Genomic DNA, 19,230 nt, shown 5'->3' with positions numbered 1-19,230 from the left:
TCAATCAATTTTGGAAGTTTTTTTACAGCCTCAGGTTAAATGTAATGTTCTCTTGGGAGTCAAGTCTGTCAGTGCAAAAAGTTTAAATTTTTTAGTATCTAGAACTCTAACATTGTGTCATCACAAATCCTGAGCTCCCAGCTGCTCACAGAAACACATTTGTGTGGCTTTTTATCCCTTCTTCTCACCAAATATTAATATTGCAAATGCTCCTGTAATAAATACTATTGAGAGGGATTTGCTGGAGGATGTAAATATTCATCAGTCTTTAATGATTTGCATTTGAATCCAGAAAATTGGCTTATGACTCCTCAGTGCTTTTCTCTCCCTCTGATTTCCACATGCATTAAATGCAGGAGGATTAAATACCTGGGGTTCTCTTTGGTCCAAAGCAGACTTTGCTGTCTCCACTTGGAAATAAGTCCTTGATTAGCTGGGAACTCAGCCTTGTGCATCCCTTAATCTGTTCCAATCCTTCTCCAGTTCTCAGTTTTGTTTCTCACTGAGAGCTTTAGGATCACTCTTGTCACTCTCACCTGGAGCAGCCTCCACTCCTGGAATTTTTCATTTTTCATTTCCACCAGGCTGCAGCTCAGAAGGGAGAGCCAGGAAGTGGAAGGGTTCTCTGCACTGCTGTAAACCACCTCATTTTATGAGATTAGGAGGACCTGGATTAATCAGACACAGATCTTAGGGGAAAAGCCAAGGTGATAATACAAGATAAATATTGATAATCTGGAGCCTGAATGAATGAGACTCCAAATGGCCTAAATTTAAATTGGCTTCAGCCAATCGTTTGGACGGAGCTTTTAATTAGTGAGGCTCTTCTTTAGGATGGGCTGTTCTTCTGCCTGTTGAGCAAGATATAAAAATTAAATACTCCTAAACAAAAGTGGGTGTCAAACATTTTGCTGTCAGCTATTTTAGGGCTCAGTGTGATAAGCTCACTGTCCTAGTTCTGTGTATCTGCTGATTTATCTGCCTCTCTTATTCCTGAGGGGGTGATGCCTTGTGTTCATTTATGGTGCTTGTGTAGGTCCAAGGGATGGTTTCTATAGAAAAGCTTTGATAACAACTCGAAAATCTCTGCTGTGGGCAGAAGCCTCAAAAGTGTTGTTATTTTCCAGGTAATTGTGAAAACAAGAACAGAATATCAGCCTGACCAGAAGAACAAAGGAAAACTCAGAGTGCCCAAAATTGCTGAATTCACAGTCAGTTTCACTGATGGGGTAACAGAAAGACTAAAGGTAAGAAATGGTTGTTCTGCTGCCTTCGGATGCAAATTCCATTCGTTTTAAAATAACTGAATCAAAGTGACAGGAAAGACATAACAAATTTAACACTTCACTCATCAGGGTCAAAGAGAGGTTTATCTGCATGAGTGTAAAGAGTTTTTTTAGGACAGGCATGAAAATACCTTCTTAGCTACATCTCAAATAGAAAATGCTTTTCTTTCCCAAGAAAATGATGAAAATATATTCCAGCCCAAACTGAAAATAAACCAAACTTGAATCCTTTTTCTTCTCACACACTGGTGTTTAAAAATATTTTTTTTTAAGAAAAGTGAAGATTGGTTGAAACATTTTGTTCAGCCTTTTAAATTTCCTTTTGTTTCATAGCCAGTCAACCCTTTTCATATTTAAAATACTTTGTTATAATTATTATATTACTGCAGATTAAAACTACTGATTAAAAAACTACTTCAAAATGCCTAGGAAAAATGGTATTAGAGAAGAATCCAAGCATATCCTGTCCTGTAAGCAGTTTTGCTGCACAGGAATTGGAATTTTCTGATGGAAAATGTTTCCTTGGGAAATTTTCAACAGGCTCTACTCAAACATGGCAAGAAACTCATGAATTATTGAGTGCTGTCGGTTCCTGTTGACTGCAGCACTTTAGAATGGCTCAGTTCCTCCTAAAATTAGACTCCAAATGTGTAGCTGCCAGTTTTTCCTGCCTTTGCACTGGGAAGACCTGGTGCTTTTTCTAAACCACAGAGCATGGCAGTGGTAGAAATGGGAGCTCTGATTGCTCATTTCCAAAGTCAGAGGAAATATCAATGATTTTGAGTAGAAAACAGAGAAAGTGAGCAGTGCCCAGTGACATTCCTGCTCCTTCCAAAGCATCATTTGCTCTTAAGAGTTGTGGGAATAAATGTTTATGGTTCTTGGCTGTTTTATTTTTCCATGGACATCACGATTTGGTCTAAAATTTCTTACCTGCTGTTGGTACTTACTGAATTCTTCCCCGAGCTTATTGTGTGTAGTAACTATTAACCACCAGTGGTAACTCTCTATTGTGCCAGAGTAAAGTGAATTAACCACGGTTAAATCCCAGTCTTGGCAACATTTCCAGTGTCCCACACAAACCAGAACAGGACACAATGTGCCTGAGAACCAGCAATAAATTGAGTCTCCTGCACTGATGTGTTGGCTTTAACCCACAGTAAATGGCTTTGTTGGTGTTGTAAATTCTGCTGCCTCACTGGCTATTTAACTCTCCATTCTGCAGCCCTGAAGGGTGTGAAAGGCAGAGTAAAACCAGGAAAGATCTTGTTATTTTAAAAAAAGCACTCAAGAACATCTCCTGCTTGCACACCTATAGCTCATGGATAAATCCTACTTCATCTGCTCCTTCTACTGAGTATCTTGTTTTTCCTATTCAAATTCCCAACTTGCTGTTGCATTCAAACCTTTCCTTTCATGCATTTTTCCTCTTCCCATCCTGTTTTTGGTGCATTTTTCCTCTTCCCATCCTGTTTTTGGAAATGAGTTTTCTCATTTCACAGCTTCAGCTGGGAGCCCTGGCAGAGGTGGGAGCTGGGCTTCTTCCTATAGAGCCTGGCAGCATCGCAGTTTCATTTTTGAGCTATTTCCTTTCCCTCAAATCCATATGATTTTCATTCTCTGCTCTTCAATGTCAACTTATTCATCAGGCAGTCTCTGCCCTAATACTGGAAAAGACTCTAAGCCTCTCCCTGCCTGCTTTTCATAAGGCTTCCATGTATCCCATTAAATTTGTAGTATTATTTCCCGACAAAATGAGCTGAGATAATAGCTAATATTTATTACCTTTTGTACTTTTTATTGCACCACATTTTTGTGTCAGTGCATATTTTTAGTGAAGTTATTAAAAACCCTGCCCTCTGGTTATAAGCTGCCCCGTTATCTGCTACTGATGAAATCATCTTACATTTGTTTTTTCGTAAGAGCAAATCACAGTAAATACTTAACTTTTATGATCTCACTTTGGCTATGTTTTTTTAAAAGCTTTACAAAAGATGATATAACTGTGATCATCATATTCTCTGTTGTCCTTATGAGGGTGGAAAAGCCCTCCAAGACCATGGAGTCCAAGCCATGACCAATCCTTCAGAGCTGTGACTTTGTCCCCAGCCCAGAGCACCCAGTGCCGCCTCCAGCCCTTCCTTGGACACTCCAGGGATGGGGATCCAACCCTCCCTGGGCAGTTCCAGTGCCTGAGCCCCCTTTCCATGGGGAAATTCCTGCTGTGCCCACCCTGAGCCTGCCCTGAGCCCCCTTTCCATGGGGAAATTCCTGCTGTGCCCACCCTGAGCCTGCCCTGACCCAACCTGAGGCCATTTCCCCCTGTTCTGGGGCTGGCTGCCTGTTAAAAGAGGCTGCAATTCTGTGGTTTTGTACTACAGAAGATCAAGATATCTGGAAAAAGTTTTGAGACCACGTGAACCTGCCAGCCAAGTCCACAGATGCCCTTTTCCCTGCCTTTGGGGTATCTTTTATTGAAGAAACTAATGAATAATTAGACAACTTTCTCACATGAACAAGCCCGAGCCAGAATTTAAGCTTATGCTTGCATATTTTTCATCCATGCAGAATAGCCCAGATCTGAGCTCTTTAATTATCATAAAGAAGAGACTGTCCCTAGGCAACGGTTCTTATTTCACACCAGCTCTTCCAGGAATCTGAGCTAGCTCCTGCCTCTTGTCACATCTCCTAATAGATGAGATTATCATTCTCTCCAGCTCAGCACACACTGTCCTGCAAGTTTGACCAATTAGGCTGATTCTTCAGCTGCATGAGTCAGCCCATACCTCCTTTATAACACTGTTTAAATAGTTGTGTGTAGATGGGTTACGAGAAAATGATGTTAAAATAACCTCATGGCTGAGCCATCTATACAGAAAAGAAATTTCTTTTTTCATTTTACTCCTCCACAGTGAAGCAAAGGGAACATTTTTCTAGGCTGACAGGCAGTGATTTATAGACCTTGCCTTCTCCAGACTGTTCTTCCTTTGGAGTGGGTTCCTCCAGGAGGTTTTTGAGCTGCAGAGATCTCGTTCTGCAGCAGCTCTGTGAGCTGAGGTTTCCCAGCTGAGGGGGAAGGGTGGCTGCTCTTTGCCTTTCATTTGCAGTGCTTGGAAGGGAGCTCCTGTTCCTGGCCTTTGCCATCCTGTGACAACACCGAGGTGCCTCAGAGAGGGTTTGTAAATGTGGCTGTGAGTGCTCTGTGGGGTGACAGCTCTAACCCTCTGCCTCTGAGGGTTCCTGCTCCTTCTCACCAGTGATGCCCCATTGTGCATCTTTAAAGAACAATCTCTCATATGTGAGTAATCACTCTGCCCTTATTTCTATCAGTAGTGAGAAGAGATTGAATCCCTTTTGCTTTTTAGGCAGATTCCCCACCAAATGAAGTCTTGTTACTTCTGGAGAACAGGGTTTCACTGACTCCTTTTCTCTTCCAACCAGTCCAGATAGCCCAGAAACTATCCAGCAGCACTGATTTATTTGGATAACACCAGAAGAGGTCTGGAGTGGCCTTTCTGTGTAGGCCTACAGAGCATTGGGTGACACCTGGAATGCTGGCCCCTCACTGGTTTTACACAAACTGGTCTCTTTGTCACACCAGTCTGAGCCCTTCCTCACCACTGCCACAGAACTATTAAATATTTTCAGGAAGGTAATGATTTATTGACTGTTAGCTGGGTGATAGTTACCTCCATAGTTATCTGACTTCTCAAGTCTTCTACAGCTCTTCCCTTTTCATGGATCAGTTTCTTTAAAAAGTTTATGTTTTCAGAGTTGGAATAATTAAGCTCAGTACTTGTCTTTAACAGAGCAAGCTGGGAGTGGGTGTACGGGGGAGAAGTCGATATATTTAAGATGTTTTTTGCAAGCAATTTATCTACCTGGAGAAGTCATCTGCCAGTATTGATGAAGACTGAGAACTTCATTCTTCTTGCTGCAATTTGGCAAGATGCATTTTCAGAGTCACTGGCTGTGTCATCTGTCCCTGTTGAGTGTGCAAGGACAATTATTTCTGATCATTAGATCACCCTCTCCTCCCTCCACCCTGAAACTGCTCTGGCACACGCAGATCCAGGGACCAGTGGATGTAATGTGTGGATGCTCACACTTTTCATCAGGTCCTTAAAATGTCGTGGAACCCATTCAAGTGCTTCTGTTGTTGAAATGCTCATGGAACAATTCTTTTTCTCTGACCTAATGTGAAAGATTTAGAACAAAATGTCTTTGTCTCAAGCTGCACCCTACAAAACAATGATGAAAGAATTGTTCATGATCAAACCCAAGCCAATACCTGAAATGCTTGGCTCCTGATTAACAAAGATTTTTCTGGGCCAGGGAATAATTTCCTGTTGGTAACAGCTTTGCTAAATGGCAGATGCTCCCCTGGTGCCCTCACTGGAAGGTGGGGCAACAAATCCCCAGGGAATTCACACTTTGCTGCACACACAGAGCCCCAAATGTGCCATTCTTGCTTCTCCTTCCCAAACTTCCTATCCATGCCATGGATCCTTCAGACTCCTCCTGGCATGTTCTGCTTTCACCTCTGGGCTGTTGCTTTATGCTGACAGTTCTTCCTCTAACCTGCAAAGAAATCCCAGAGAAACTGGCTGGAGCTTTTCATTGTCCATTTATAGGTAAATAAATTCTAAACTCTCCTTTAATTGTTGAGTCCCCACGGGGCAGGAGTGACTCCTGGTGAAAGGACTCCCTCTGCTTCTCAATGCTATCAGTGCCAGCGTTGCCATGGCAGCTGCCACACCCCATCGCTTATCAGAGCTGGAGCGGCCCTGGAGGATCCCATTGCCCTGCTGATGGTGCCCGGGGCTGAACGCAGGGATTCCTCCCTCTGCTGGGAATTGCTGCTGGTGCTTTCAGGATCCAGGAGAACCAGGGACAAAGCAGAGATGGGGCAGGCGCAGGGAGCAGGCGCTGGGTTTTCTCTGGGACCGTGCACTCAGAGAGGGTCAGTAGGAAGGGATGGATTTGGAGGAATATCCAACCCTTTGGGAGCTCCCGGCTGTATCCAGCAATCTCCTCTCCCCGAGGCTGCAGTGGGTGAGTTCCTGCAGGGTTTCCAGGCAGCTCTCACTGCTCCTGAGTTGTCCAGACTGTGGTGGATGATCTGAGAGTGGAGCCAAAGCTGCCTCTGTGGAGGTTGAATATTTCCAGTGCATTCAGAAGGTCACAGGGTCTCTTTTCCCTTGATGCAAAGTCTCACCTGTGTGGTTCCAGGCTCTCAAGGCGTGCAGGTGAGAAATGATGCTCCTCATCTTCCTGCCTGAGCTCAGCAATCCTTCTTCTGAGGGTTTCTGAGGAGAGGACAGGTCACATCTGTCCTAGTGGCTCTCCCAGGCTGCAGGAGGCAGATTGATGGAGCTGTTTATGATCATCAGTGACAAGCAGGAGCTGTGAGGATGAGCTGAGTGGGGATTTGTGGCTCAGCTGCCAGGGAACAGATCTGTCTGATCACAGCCCCAGGTACTGCTATAAACCCTGCAGGTTTGCTCTGTCTGGGTAGGAGTCTGGGGGTTTTGTAAGAACTCCCAGCTAATTCCTTAATTGCTTTGTACAGGCAAGGGCCCAAAAATGTCATGTCTGTGTCTAAAACACAGAAGAAAAATCTATTTTGATTTAATTGGAATGCTCTCTACTGGCTCAGGGATCACTTAACAAAGCAAAGGAAAAAACCCCAAATATGATTTTTTAATAGGAAATGGACCATTCCTTACAGTGCATTCTTGTTTTAGGTTAGTTTTACACACACAGATGCTCCTTTACAAAGCCAGGAAAAGCCTTGACTCTATTTATTTTTGCCATCTGTAAGCATTAACAGAATAGTCAGCTGAATAGATTTGTTCAGTCTTGGTTTGGGTTTTTTTCCATTTAATTGATTTTTGGAGAGAAGAAGAAAGTGAATTGTTCTGCAGAAAATCTCTAAAAGTGGAAGTCACAGAGAATATTCACATGCCTACATTTTTGTGGGGTACACTTGCTGAAAGTTCATTCTTCAAACCAGAATATATTGCAGGAAAATTATTTACAGAGCAGAAACCTCAACTGACTCTTGGCTTTGGAGCAAAATGCTTGAAAATATTTCCATAAGTGACCACATGGAGATAGCCCTGGTGCTAATTCCAGGGTGTAATTGCAGTTCCCAGTGGGCCTGGAGGATTTCTTACACTGCACCTCTGTCTCCAAGACCACTCTGCACTTACCTCTGGCACCCCACAGGAAATCTGAGTGTTGGGCAATTTTCCTGTCAGCATTTGAGGTGAAATGAAAGATATTTAATGCTGGTGTGGCCACTGTAGCAGGATGGAGGAGCAGGAAAGAATTTTCAGCTGAGTGAAACCAGAGCAAAGTTTATTGCCTGTTGGGGAGTGCATTTGGAGTCTTATAGCCAGACCACTGAATGCTGAAAAAAAAAATAATAATCAAAGAAGTGCAAAGCTTCAGTGACACAAATTTCTCCATGCAATGTTTCACCCTCTCCAAAGCAGCACAGGCTGTGATTGAATGTTAAGCAGAGCTGAGCTGCCTCTTGTTGGTACTTGCAGATGTATTAAAGCCTGTTGGGTCGGATCCACAGCTAATGGAACTGGCCTGGTGCCTTTGGAGGCAGCATAATCACCTCGATTACTCATTTCTCTTGTTTGCTTTTAAAAGAGTAGCTCTTGTAAGTCATTTGCAGCAATAAGGCCTCATCTTTCTAATTCAAAATGGAAAGGCTTTTAATTCTTAAGTTACCCAGGGGACACTTTGCTCACCAAGTCCTCACTTTGTTCTCCTATAAAGCACCCACATAATAAGTTTTTAAGGAGAAATGGGTGTACTGAACCATGAATGCAGAAATATTATTTCCTGCTCATGATGGGAGACATAAATGCTGAAATACAGGTGAATTTGTTTCCCTTCTTGAAGGAACAAACTTCCAAGTGCTTGTTTTCTTCAGGCACAAGAGTTCACTGAACAGAGGTGCTGTAATTCATGCAAGCCTGACCTTTGGCAGAAGGTAATTTCACAAAGCAAATGCACCTCAGCTTTTCCCTGGAGCCAGCCTGATCCTTGGCTGTGGTGTGGTGATGGTCTTTGGGTGGTTTTGCCTCAGGAAAAGCCAAGATTTGGGGAATTTGGATGTTTGCAGCTGTGGGTGGCTCTGGCTGGGGAGTGAGCTCTGGAGCTGGGTTTGGAGGGATGTCAGGTGTCAGGAAAAGGCAGGGGCAGAGCAGGGAACACAACTGCAGTTCCAGGTGTGTTCCATGAGCTGATCCCTGAATCCACTCTTGCTCAGGGCTCCCAAAGCTTCCCCTGCACCAAATCCAGCACCAGGGAGGAGTGACAGGGACGATTTTGCATTCATGAGACTGTGCAGAGGTTGGGTCTTGGCAGGCAAAGGGCAGGCAAGGAGACAGTTTATTGATGACTTGATTTATCTTGTGCTCCTGTTAATGCATTTAAAAAGGGCCTGGGATGAACTGAGGCATCCATTGCCACGTCCCACGTGGAGGGACCAGAGGAAATGTCACAGCCAAGGCTGTGCCAGGGCAGCAGGGAAGGGCTGCACGTCAGGAAGCCTTGGAGAGGATGTTTCTGTCTGCTGCAGTCCCACTAATTGAAAAAACACCTCAAATTAGGGATCTGGAAGGAAGCCTCTTCCAGCATTGCTCCTGACATGGGCTGCCAGGTGTTCTCAGGATGTGGCTTTGGGAAGAAAAGCCCCTTTCTGAGCAATTCTTGAGTCACCCCTTGTTTAATTTGGGGGCTCTGCTCCATTTCATTTGGAGGTAACAGACACAGAATCCTTGAATGGCCTGAGCTGGCCAGGAGGGACCTGAAAGATCACCCAGTTCCAGTGGGAATGCTTCTGACAATTGAAAAAGAAAGAAAATATTCTTATAGGAGGAGGGGGAAAACACCTTTAAAAACCTGTCTGGTCTGCCAAAATGGCCATGTATTTATTTGGTGTTCCTAGAAACAACATCACCCCATCTCACTATATCTATATAATGAAGGAATTTTTTATTTCATTAAATAGCAGAAAAGAGAAACCCAACAGAGCTTTTTATTTACCTAAATGGAAATTCACTGATACTCATTGCTGAAGCAGCTTTATTTAAAATGGCATTTAGAACTTCCATAAGGAACGGGGGCTTGGAAACAGAGCCATGAATTTTCCATCCAAGGGGTTTGACTTGGCACGGGGAGATGTCACGCAGCCCACAGCTGGCACCAGACACTGTTAAAAAGATCTGAGGCTATTAGTGCCTAAACAGCCACTGGAAATTATATTACATGATGGAGACTGGCTAATATAATTGAGCCAGCTAGTTATTGTGTGCATAATTTAATTATTTGACAAATTGCTCAGAAACACGGTGTGCTCCTTCCACACTCGTGCTGCTCTCACAGCTTTAGGAGGTGCAGAGCAGAGGAATTGCTGCTGCCTATCCTGGAAAAGTGATGTTTCTTTTTAAGATTTACAGACTTGGAGAGGTTCTGTGGTGGTGTCACGGTGGGCCGGGGTGTGCAGGGATGGGCAGAGGGGAGGGGAGGTTGGCTCAGAGACAGCCAGTGCTCTTTCAGGTGCACTCTTCCGAGGCTTTGGGGTATTTGGATCAATGAGGCTCTCTGTGAGTGTTTTGGGATTGCATTGCTGGGCTCTGTGGGCTGAAAGGAACACATGGAATAGTGGAGCAGAGACTCACAGAATGGTTTGCCTTGGAAGAAGGGACCTTAAAAATCATCCAGTGCCACCAGGGACACCTTCCACTGTCCCACTGCTCCCAGCCCTGTCCAGCCTGGCCTTGGGCACTGCCAGGGATCCAGGGGCAGTCCCAGCTGCTCTGGGCACCTGTGCCAGGGCCTCCCCACCCTCACAATAATTTTTTTCTCCTAATATCCAATCCAACCCTGCTCTCTGTCAGTGTGAAGCCGTTCCCTGTGTCCTGTCACTCCAGGCTCTTGTAAAGTCTCTCTCCATCTTCCTTGTAGCTTCTCCAGGTACAAAAAGGCCACAGTTGTGTCACCCCAAAGCTTCTCCTGTGCAGGTGAACAACCCCAGCTCTGCCAGCTCCATCCCTCTGATCCCTGGGGCCTCTCTGGATCTCTGCAGCAGCTCCAGGTCCTGGCTGTGCTGGGCCAGGGCACAATCCCAGCCCCTTCCTGCTGCCCTGGGATCAGCCCTGGAGCTGATGGGAGAATTCCTGGCCCCCAGGATGATCCCATCCTCACCTGTTCTCATGAGAACTGGGGCCAGATTGGTTTGTGGTCATGAAATGTAAGTTAAAGGACCAAAAAATCCCACCCACCTTAAAACTTCATTAAGAAACCTCACAGCACTAAGGATTTTTTTCCTGTAGCCCTGAAAATGTAGAGACATGACCAAGGACATTTTCGTCTTACAAAGCATCTCCTAAACAGTTCTTCTTAGGAATCTGGACACCATCTGGAGTAAAGCTGTGCTGTAATAATAAAGAACAAATCCTACATCTCCTTGAGCAGTACTAAGCAAATCTGAAGACCCAATTGTGTCACTTTTTTTTGCAGTTAGCCTTTCAAAATTTCAGAGGCGAAGCTGTTGCCAGAAGATCAGCAAAATCAGCAACTTATTACAAAAATATTTTTAACAGTGGGGAGTGAAATGACATTTTTGAAGAAGTGCAGTCAGATCATTTTCACTGCCAGGGTAGATCAGGGTGTCTGGGTGCTGGGCAAGGCACCAAGAGTTCTTTGGCAGAGTTTGAACAGTGGGGTGAGTTTGGGGGGTACCTCATCATGCCTGATCCATCTCAGTGTCAACCTGGATTTGGGTGTTTGTATTTTGATTCCAGGCTGGAATACACAGAAGCCACCAGGCTAGCTGGATCCAGGAGCTCCTGGTCCTCTAGCTGTGCCTTCCACGTGATGGTATCAATCTTCCATCTCATTATCAGCTGAACAAGTTATGGCACGAAGGGGAAAAAATTGCCCTCCTGAATTTTTCATTGTCAAGCAGAAATCCTTATAATGGATTCAGGAGTGCATGGATGTGTTTGGATGCCCTTAGATGATTTTGTGATTTTTTTTTTCTGCAAGTTAACTGGGTTGTCAGGGACTGATGGGTTTTTAGGTGTAATGGAATTGCCATAAACTACAGGAAAAGCTTTGCTGCCTCTCCAGGCACGGCTCTTAAGCTCCTCTCTGAAATAATCTTGACAGAATTTCTGCCAGTTTTGTTCATAACAAATTTTGCCTTGTTCTTTGCCTTTCTTCTTCTACAGAGAAAAATTAAAACCCAGAAAACTTCTTCAGCTGAATTGCCTATTAAAGGTCACAAAATTTCTCAATACCCAGCAACACTGAAGGTATCTTGTAGAACCAGACATGGCAGCAGCAGAAGGATCCTTTCCTGAGAAACTGGAATTTTGTGAAGAGGCTGACAAGAGTGCAGGAACAAAAATAGGCAGCAGAAGCTTGTGAGATCCCTAATTCACATTACAGCTGTAGGGAGTAGGAAAATGGTGCAGAATTTTGTAGGAATTTTTCTGTGATAAATGATTTTTATCTCTTCTCTGAGCCTGGCTGCTTTTCCTGTAGGCAGCAAGGCTTTTCTTGGTTGGCATCTTCTTGGCTCTGCTCCTGCTTTAAGTGTATAAGCAGGGAGAAAAGTGTCCAGAGTCAAACACTGATTTGCCAGAAATTTAGAAGTAAAATCGTGCCTGGTATCTAAGAAGTGCCACCCACTCTGAAAGAGGGGAAATTTAGGTTGGATATTGCCAATAAATTCTTCCTTGTGAGGGTGGTGATGCCCTGGCACAGGTGCCCAGAGCAGCTGTGGCTGCCCCTGGACCCCTGGCAGTGCCCAAGGCCAGGCTGGACAGGGCTGGCAGTGGAAGGGGTCCCTGCCCATGGAATGAGCTGATCTTTCAGGTCCCTTCCAAGCCAAGCCATTCCACGATGATAAATTATATGAATAAGGAATAAAACTGTAAAAACCTTGCAATGGAAAAAAAGCTGTTAAATAAATGCCCTGCTGTTTGGATGTGCCATTGTTCTCTGGTTGCCTTTTAAATAAGGCTTTGTGCTGGAGTGAGAGAGGGAAAAAGGGAATTTTTGATGAAAAATGAGATCCTGGGCAGCTGATAAATCAAAGAGAGCAGGGAGGATGCATCCATGGGCTGCATGAAAGCCAGGTTAGCTGGAACACCACTGCAATTAGGCATCCTCTGCCTGGCACAAAACCTGCTGGCACCTGATCTCCTGCTGCCTGATGAGGATGGAGCCTTTTATTCATCTGTGCTTGTGTGAAAATGCAAAAAATGTTCTTTATCTGTGGGAAAAGGGAGAGCCACCCCAAGCGTGCTGCTGTTGATGGGAGCTTGATCCTTCATGGATGTTAAGGGCCTCTCCCACATTTTTTGAGGGATGAGGGGAATGTTTTGGTGTGGTGATGATGTTCTCTGCTCCCTCTTAAAGGAACATTTGGGAATTATGTGAGATTTTGAGGAGAGGGCAGGCAAATCCCCCCCTTCTTTCACCCACTCGAGCAGTCACATGTGACAGATTCATGCCTGCAGCACTTCTAGGTTTTATCTGCTCACTAAATTTTATTTCCCCTCTGTGAGTGTTTATATTGCTTAGAGACTGCCAAGGTTCATGTTAATCATAAAAAAAAAAAAGTGGAGGTTTATTAGGTATTGCAGCTCTGTGATTCTTTGGTGTTTGAATGTTAATGAAGCTTTGTGTGCTCTGGAATAGTTGGAGAGCTGGATCTTAGCTCCGGCATGCCAGGAATATCTGGGGGTGGATTTCTCTTCCCTTTCCTTTGGGTTTTAACATCTTACATGACATTTCCTCTGGAGCAATTTTCCACCATTTATCAGCAGGTGTAATATTGTCACAGCAATTCTGTGAGTGCAGGAAAGGCAGGAGGGTGAAAATGGGCTCAGTTGCAGCCTGCAGGGCCGTGATCAACTGGGTGTCAGCACTTGGCCAGAACAGAGGGGAATTTGTTATTTTTAGGGACTCAGTGGGAGGACAGGAGGAAAGAACCCCTCAAATTGCAGTTCTAATGGTTATTTCCATAGGCTGTGCATGCACGTGGGATTTAGCAGAGGAGCCATGAAGAAGCATTAATTCTCACTGCAGACAGCTCAGTTCTTTCTGCTTCTGGAGGCTGAGTTTCAAGCAACATTTCTTTTCTCATTTTACATTTAATTTGGGGCACAGTAGCCAGACTGGAGAGCCAAGCATTTCTTATTTCTGAATTTCTAGCCAGGGCTGCCCCTCAGCGTTGGCTTTGGTAGAACAAGATGAACATCTTGCTCTAGTGCCTTCAAATTAACCTCAAAGGACATTTGTGCCATTGTCATTGTGGCTTAGTACCTACACTGGAATTAGAGGGAATTCCAGGCCCATCAGGCTCCCCTTTAAATGGGGAGGAGGTGGTGCATCTCTGTTCTACGGGGGAAATGTTCCTCCACACTGACCTCTCATCAGGATTGTGGTGTGGGGAGGGATCTGTTTTTCCCAGGTCTCCTGTTGGAAAAAGTAGAGTAGATTTAATCCAGGAAATCTCTCTTTTTTACCATTCCAAAGGGACTTAATTTTTTCTTTTTTTTTTTTCCCCTGTGTAATACAGCTTCTTTTGGGGACACAGATCATGTCAAATTCCATTTGCATCTGTCTTGAATCCAGCTGAGCCTTTCTCACCATGAAAAGGGACAAAGGGACAGATTGCCCCGGGCTGGGAGCCCAAGGGCTGCCATGAAGCTGCTCTGAAATATTTCTGTCCACCCCTCTGAGGGGGCTCTGAGAGGAGGTGGATGCCAAATTTTCTTGGTTGGATTGGTGCAATTCATACAACTGCACCCCTATAGCGCCAGATCCCTCTGCAGCCCTCCAGGACTCCCTAACAGTGTTCTCCTAACTCCAGCATTAAATTCTGCTCCCTCTGTTGCTGCCTTTGGCTGAACTGACCCATTTTGCAGCAGATGAGGCCCCAAGGAGAGGTTAATCCAAGCAGGAACATTAAAAGGCAGCTCTGGGCTTCAGTGAACTCTTTGTCCTTGGCAAAGCCTCTTAGCCCCAGTCTCACCTTTGTACCTTTTATTCTAAAATATTCTGATCAAACAATGAATTCAGGAATCTCTCCTGCTAGATAAGGCTCCACAGCTCTCTCTTGCCTGGGTTTTGGATGTGATGGGTTTTTGTGGAATTATGGGACCAAGAAAGATTTGGGAAAGGGAAGGATGGGAGTGTTTGACAGCTCCTGGCTCAGGCCTTGAGGAACAGACAGCTCAGAAAAATCAGTGATCAGGACATGGAGTAGGGATGGAAAACTTGCTGTTGGATGAACTATTTAGGAGGGACCTGGAGAGAAGGGAGCTCCAGCAAAGGAACAGACAGGGTGACCTGCTGGGCAATGAGGAGAGGGGCAACATTTGAGCCCCAAAGAGGGAATTGTGTCTGGTACCTCCAGCACCAGCACCTGCTCTTGGACTTGCTGTGGGGTTTTGTCAGCAGTCAGGATATTTTCCTTGTAGAGGAGGATCTCCTTTCTCCTGCAGGGCACAATTTATCCTGGTGGAGTTTCCCATGAGGCACAAAGGGATGTGAGCTGCAAAGACCTCATTGCTCCTCCCTGCTCACTGCTCTGCTCCCAGGAAAGAGGGATCTGCCCACAGGGCACTTCAGCCACCACATCACACCTGGAATGGGAATTCTGGCTGCTGCAGGGTCCTGCTGGGTCAGAGAGCACCAAATACTACAGCAAAATCTATAAATTTGCAAGGGGTTAAACACAGGAATGTTGAAGGTCTGTGGGGGGGATGGGAATGCTGTGGGAATCCAGGATATTGGATCCAGCATTCAGTCAATTACCATGCTTAGTTAAGTACTGCACGGTGGAGTGAAGGCTGCAGTCTGTTAGAATGTCTGTTCCTATAAGTCATTTAATTATGAGGCTGCTCATATGCCATTTTAACATATGTACAGTAACATTATCCCTCTTTTCTAGGTCACCATTCTCATAAGCCTGGCTCTTGCGTTCCTTGCCTGCATAGTGTTCCTTGTGGTGTACAAAGCCTTCACTTACGACCACAGTTGCCCAGATGGATTTGTTTATAAGGTAAGGAACTTCAGAAGGATGGATTGCCTGAGCTAATGACAGGCTCTAATTGCCTGCATGGTTACAGCCCAGGCTGCCTTTTTTTTTTTTTTTTTTTGTATTTTGACCAGGCCAAACAGAACATTTGGCAGGAATGTGTTGAAATGGAAAAAGTGTTCTGGGAAATGTGGACATGCATCTGCCTCCATCAGCTACTGTTACAGTGTAATTGTTGGGATTAGCATTTGGTGAACACTACGGACAGATGTTCAGCAACAATCCCTCATATTTGTGAATGGATTTATTGCAGCTGGGATCCTGCATTTGCTTCCCACACTCCCAAGTAACTGATGTTTGCTGGCATACATTGTAATGCAAAGCAAACTGCTGCAGTGCTGACACTCTGTCCTTTGTCAAAGAAATCCAAATTTGCCCAAGTAGTTCACTTCTAGGTGCTCTTGAGCCTTTATTGAGAGCAAACCCATGTAACAATTGCTAAAACCCAGTGATTTTGTATTGAATATTTTGCCTGGTCTGCTGAGATAAAAAAATACATTTTGCAAAATAATTCACTGACTTCTCACTGGGAATTAACTCATAAATTCACAGGAGTCTTGACCACACTGGGGATAATATGTGAGCTGGAAAATCAAGTAAGAAGTTGGTGTATTAATAATTGTGAATTATTCTCTTAGGTTATATAAAAAGGGAGAATTGGGATTGTTCAGACTGGAAAAGGTTTTGGGGTTACCTCATTGTGGCCTCCAGCACCTGAAGGAGCTACAAGAAAGATGGAGAGGGACTCTTTACAAGGGGGGACAAGGAGGAATGGCTTCAAAGTGACAGAGAAGGTTTAGTTGGATATTGGGAAGAAATCGTTCTTGGAGAGGGTGGCAGGCCCTGGCACAGGTGCCCAGAGCAGCTGTGGCTGCCCCTGGATCCCTGGCAGTGCCCAAGGCCAGGCTGGACAGGGCTGGGAGCAGCCTGGGACAGTGGAAGGTGTCCCTGCCATGGCAGAGGCTTGGAATGAGATGAGCTTTGAGGTCCCTTCATATTTCAGAATTTCAGAATCAAACCCAAACCTGAACCTGTGAAAAGAGCTGCCCCGTTGGGCTGTGCCTCCTGCCATCCCCAGCCAGGTGCTCACCCCACAGCTCAGGGTGACACTCTCTAACACAGAGCAGCTTTTGCTGCCTCTGCCTGTCTGGGGGTGAATTCTGGCCTGGGACCCGCAGGTGAGCAGAGCTGCCCAGCCCAGTGTGCCCAGTTTGGTCCCTCCCTCATTCCCAGCCCGGATCTCTGAGATTGCTGCCATCTGTTGCCAACAGCAACAGGTTTGGAATGCCAGGCCCTGAGGGGGCTCTGCAGGGCCCTGCAATAGTGTGGGTGCAAACAGGACCCTGAGAGCATCCCTGGTGCCATCCCTGGTGCCATTTGTCGGTGAGGGGAGACTCAGACACTCAATATGAGTGATCAGCAAGTTCTGTTTATTGAAGAGAGCATCAGACACCTATATAGCAAATAATAAGCTTATGAATATTCTATAAGCCAAGCAATCTATGGGTTAAACTATACCATCAACTCTTCCTCATTCCTTTGGGCCTACATCCCCTATCTCCCACGTCTCTCTGTCTACTTGTTATCCTACCCAGCGAGGCCCAAGGACACGCTATCTTGCAGGTGCAGGACTTGGAATCAGCCACGGCCTTGTACTTTTCCAGTCTCTAGTCAGCTAAATTCCCAACCATCACTGGTGCCATCAGCCCATCACTGGTGCCATCACCAGTACCATCAGAGGTGCCATGCCTGGTGCCATCATGGTGCCATCCCCGTGTTTCTCTCTGCTCTCCCCCCAGCACAAGCGCTGCATCCCCGCCTCGCTGGACGCCTACTACTCGGCGCAGGACTCCAACTCGCGGGGCCGGTTCTACACCGTCATCAGCCACTACAGCATGGCCAAGCAGACCAGCTCCCGGGCCGTGTCCCCCTGGCTGCCCTCGGGCTCCGCCAGCCACGACAACAAGGCTGCCAAGACAGAGGGGCACTAAAGGCGACGAGCTGGAGCGGGAGGGCGGGGGGACAGCACCTGAGCGGGGTGTTGGAGGGATCCGAGCCAGGGCAGGAGCAGCTTCGTGGGTATTTTTTCTTTTTTTGTGCGTTGTTCTCGTTGATTTGTAACCGAGTCGAGCTCTTGTACAAAGGCATGTTTGATGTTGACTGTACCTTAACGATGTAAAAATATTTTTAAATCATTGCTTAACTATTTGTTAGAAAAATAAATTAAAAAACAAAAAAAGCAAGTTAGGTAAACAGCCAGAGAGGATAAAAGCAGCAAAGAGAATGCCACCAAGTTTTGTCAGTGCTGGAAAGCTGCGACAGAGGCTCCACATGCAGTGAAGGAAGAGCTGGAATCCTTTCAGGAGGGGTAGAGAGAACCTGGTACAAAGACATTGTGGTGCTGTTTCATTGGCCAAAGGGGAGATATTTTGCTGTCAGATTGAATCCAGTGTCAGTGTTCATTCACTGATAGAGAAATACAAGCATCCCTTCCTTCCCCAGACATGCTCACGTGCAAACACAAACCCTGCACAGTGCCCCAAGGAAATCCAGAACGTTCCTGGTGTTCCTAATGAGCCACCAGAGTGCTGCTGGTGCTGGCCAGGCTCTGAGGCTGAAATCCAGGCTGCTGATGGACATGGAGCAGGATGGGAGCAGGCAGAGGCTGCTGAAGTGAAATCTTGAATGAACTTTTGAGCACAGGACTCAGAGTCAGGAGTTGAGGACTCTGCTTCTGGCATTGATTCCCTGCATGAGCTTTGGCAATTTCCATGAGGCTTCATCCTTGGGGACCTCTCTCCTGAGGGTCACCCCAACTCAAAGAAATGCCATTATGATCACAAGAGCATCTCAAAGGTTCTGATAGTATTGAGCCTCTAATTTTCAGCCCCTGATTTTCCCATGAAATGGGATGCTCCTGCTTCCCTCCTTCAGCTTCAGCTCCTTCAGCATTTCCTGGCATTCCAGGTCACTAGAGAGAGGTAAAAATCAAATCTCTGTGTCCAAACTCAGAACAGACCCCAAGTTTAATCCAGTCCTGCCAACACATCCTCTCCCCACAAATGGCACTTGAGATCAGTGCAGGCTGGTGGGATTTAAAAAACCCCCAAGGATTCTCTTTTCCCAGAGCTGCAAGAGCAGAGTGCACAGGCAGGGCAAGGCTCACCTTGTCTCAGCTGCTTTTTCAGATTTTTGGCTAGACTGGGATGGAAATTAGGAACTGGCCCCTTCTTCCCTCGCATTGGGCAGTTGTGTCCTCCATGCCAGAGACCCTGGGCAGTGTGTGAGGGCAGAACTCCTCAGTCCTGCAGGCATCATGATAAAAAACTGTATAGTGTAGCTAAAACTGTAGTGCCAAGCACCATTGTCTGACTCCCTCTCCTCCCTTCCCTTTCCACCTGTAAATTCATTTCTCACTCAAAATGTACAAACCACCCCCTCCACCCACAACCCCAACTCCAGCAAAACCGCTGAACAGTTTATAATTTTGTGGTGTATTTTTTGTCAGTAGGTAGCAGAGACTGAAGTATTTTTTGGTGTAATTCTTGAACTTTTCTGACGGGATTAAAATAAAGTTCGATGTGACTGAGAGTGGCTCCGTGGGTTTCCTTGCAGGTGGTGTGTGGGATTTGTGTGGTACAGGCTGCACCTTGCACCAGCCCCAAGGTGACTGCATTTCAGGAGGCATTTCCAGAGATTCCCATTTCCCCTTTTAATGCCTGGATTTTATTCCCTATGTTCTCACCCATTTCCAATAGGAAAATAGTAATTAAATTTCAGCTCATCTTCTGCTTTACAGTG

The 19,230-nt window shown here is 45.6% G+C and overlaps 1 protein-coding gene across 1 annotated transcript in view; it reads left to right on the top strand.

Annotated features, from left to right (window-relative positions):
• Positions 1-19,018, top strand: part of NSG2 (neuronal vesicle trafficking associated 2) — a 30,937-nt gene extending 11,919 nt beyond the window's left edge. The window contains exons 3-5 of the mRNA XM_063169033.1: positions 1,128-1,247; positions 15,283-15,393; positions 17,229-19,018. Of these exons, the coding sequence (XP_063025103.1) occupies positions 1,128-1,247; positions 15,283-15,393; positions 17,229-17,420 (423 nt within the window). The 3' untranslated portion in view covers positions 17,421-19,018. The remainder of the gene's footprint in view (positions 1-1,127; positions 1,248-15,282; positions 15,394-17,228) is intronic.
• Positions 19,019-19,230: the final 212 nt, after the last annotated feature.

This window comes from Melospiza melodia, chromosome 14 (genome assembly GCF_035770615.1).
Source record: "Melospiza melodia melodia isolate bMelMel2 chromosome 14, bMelMel2.pri, whole genome shotgun sequence".
Lineage (NCBI taxonomy): Eukaryota > Metazoa > Chordata > Aves > Passeriformes > Passerellidae > Melospiza > Melospiza melodia.
Note: the sequence above shows the minus strand (reverse complement) of the source record. Positions and strands in the feature narration are given on the sequence as shown.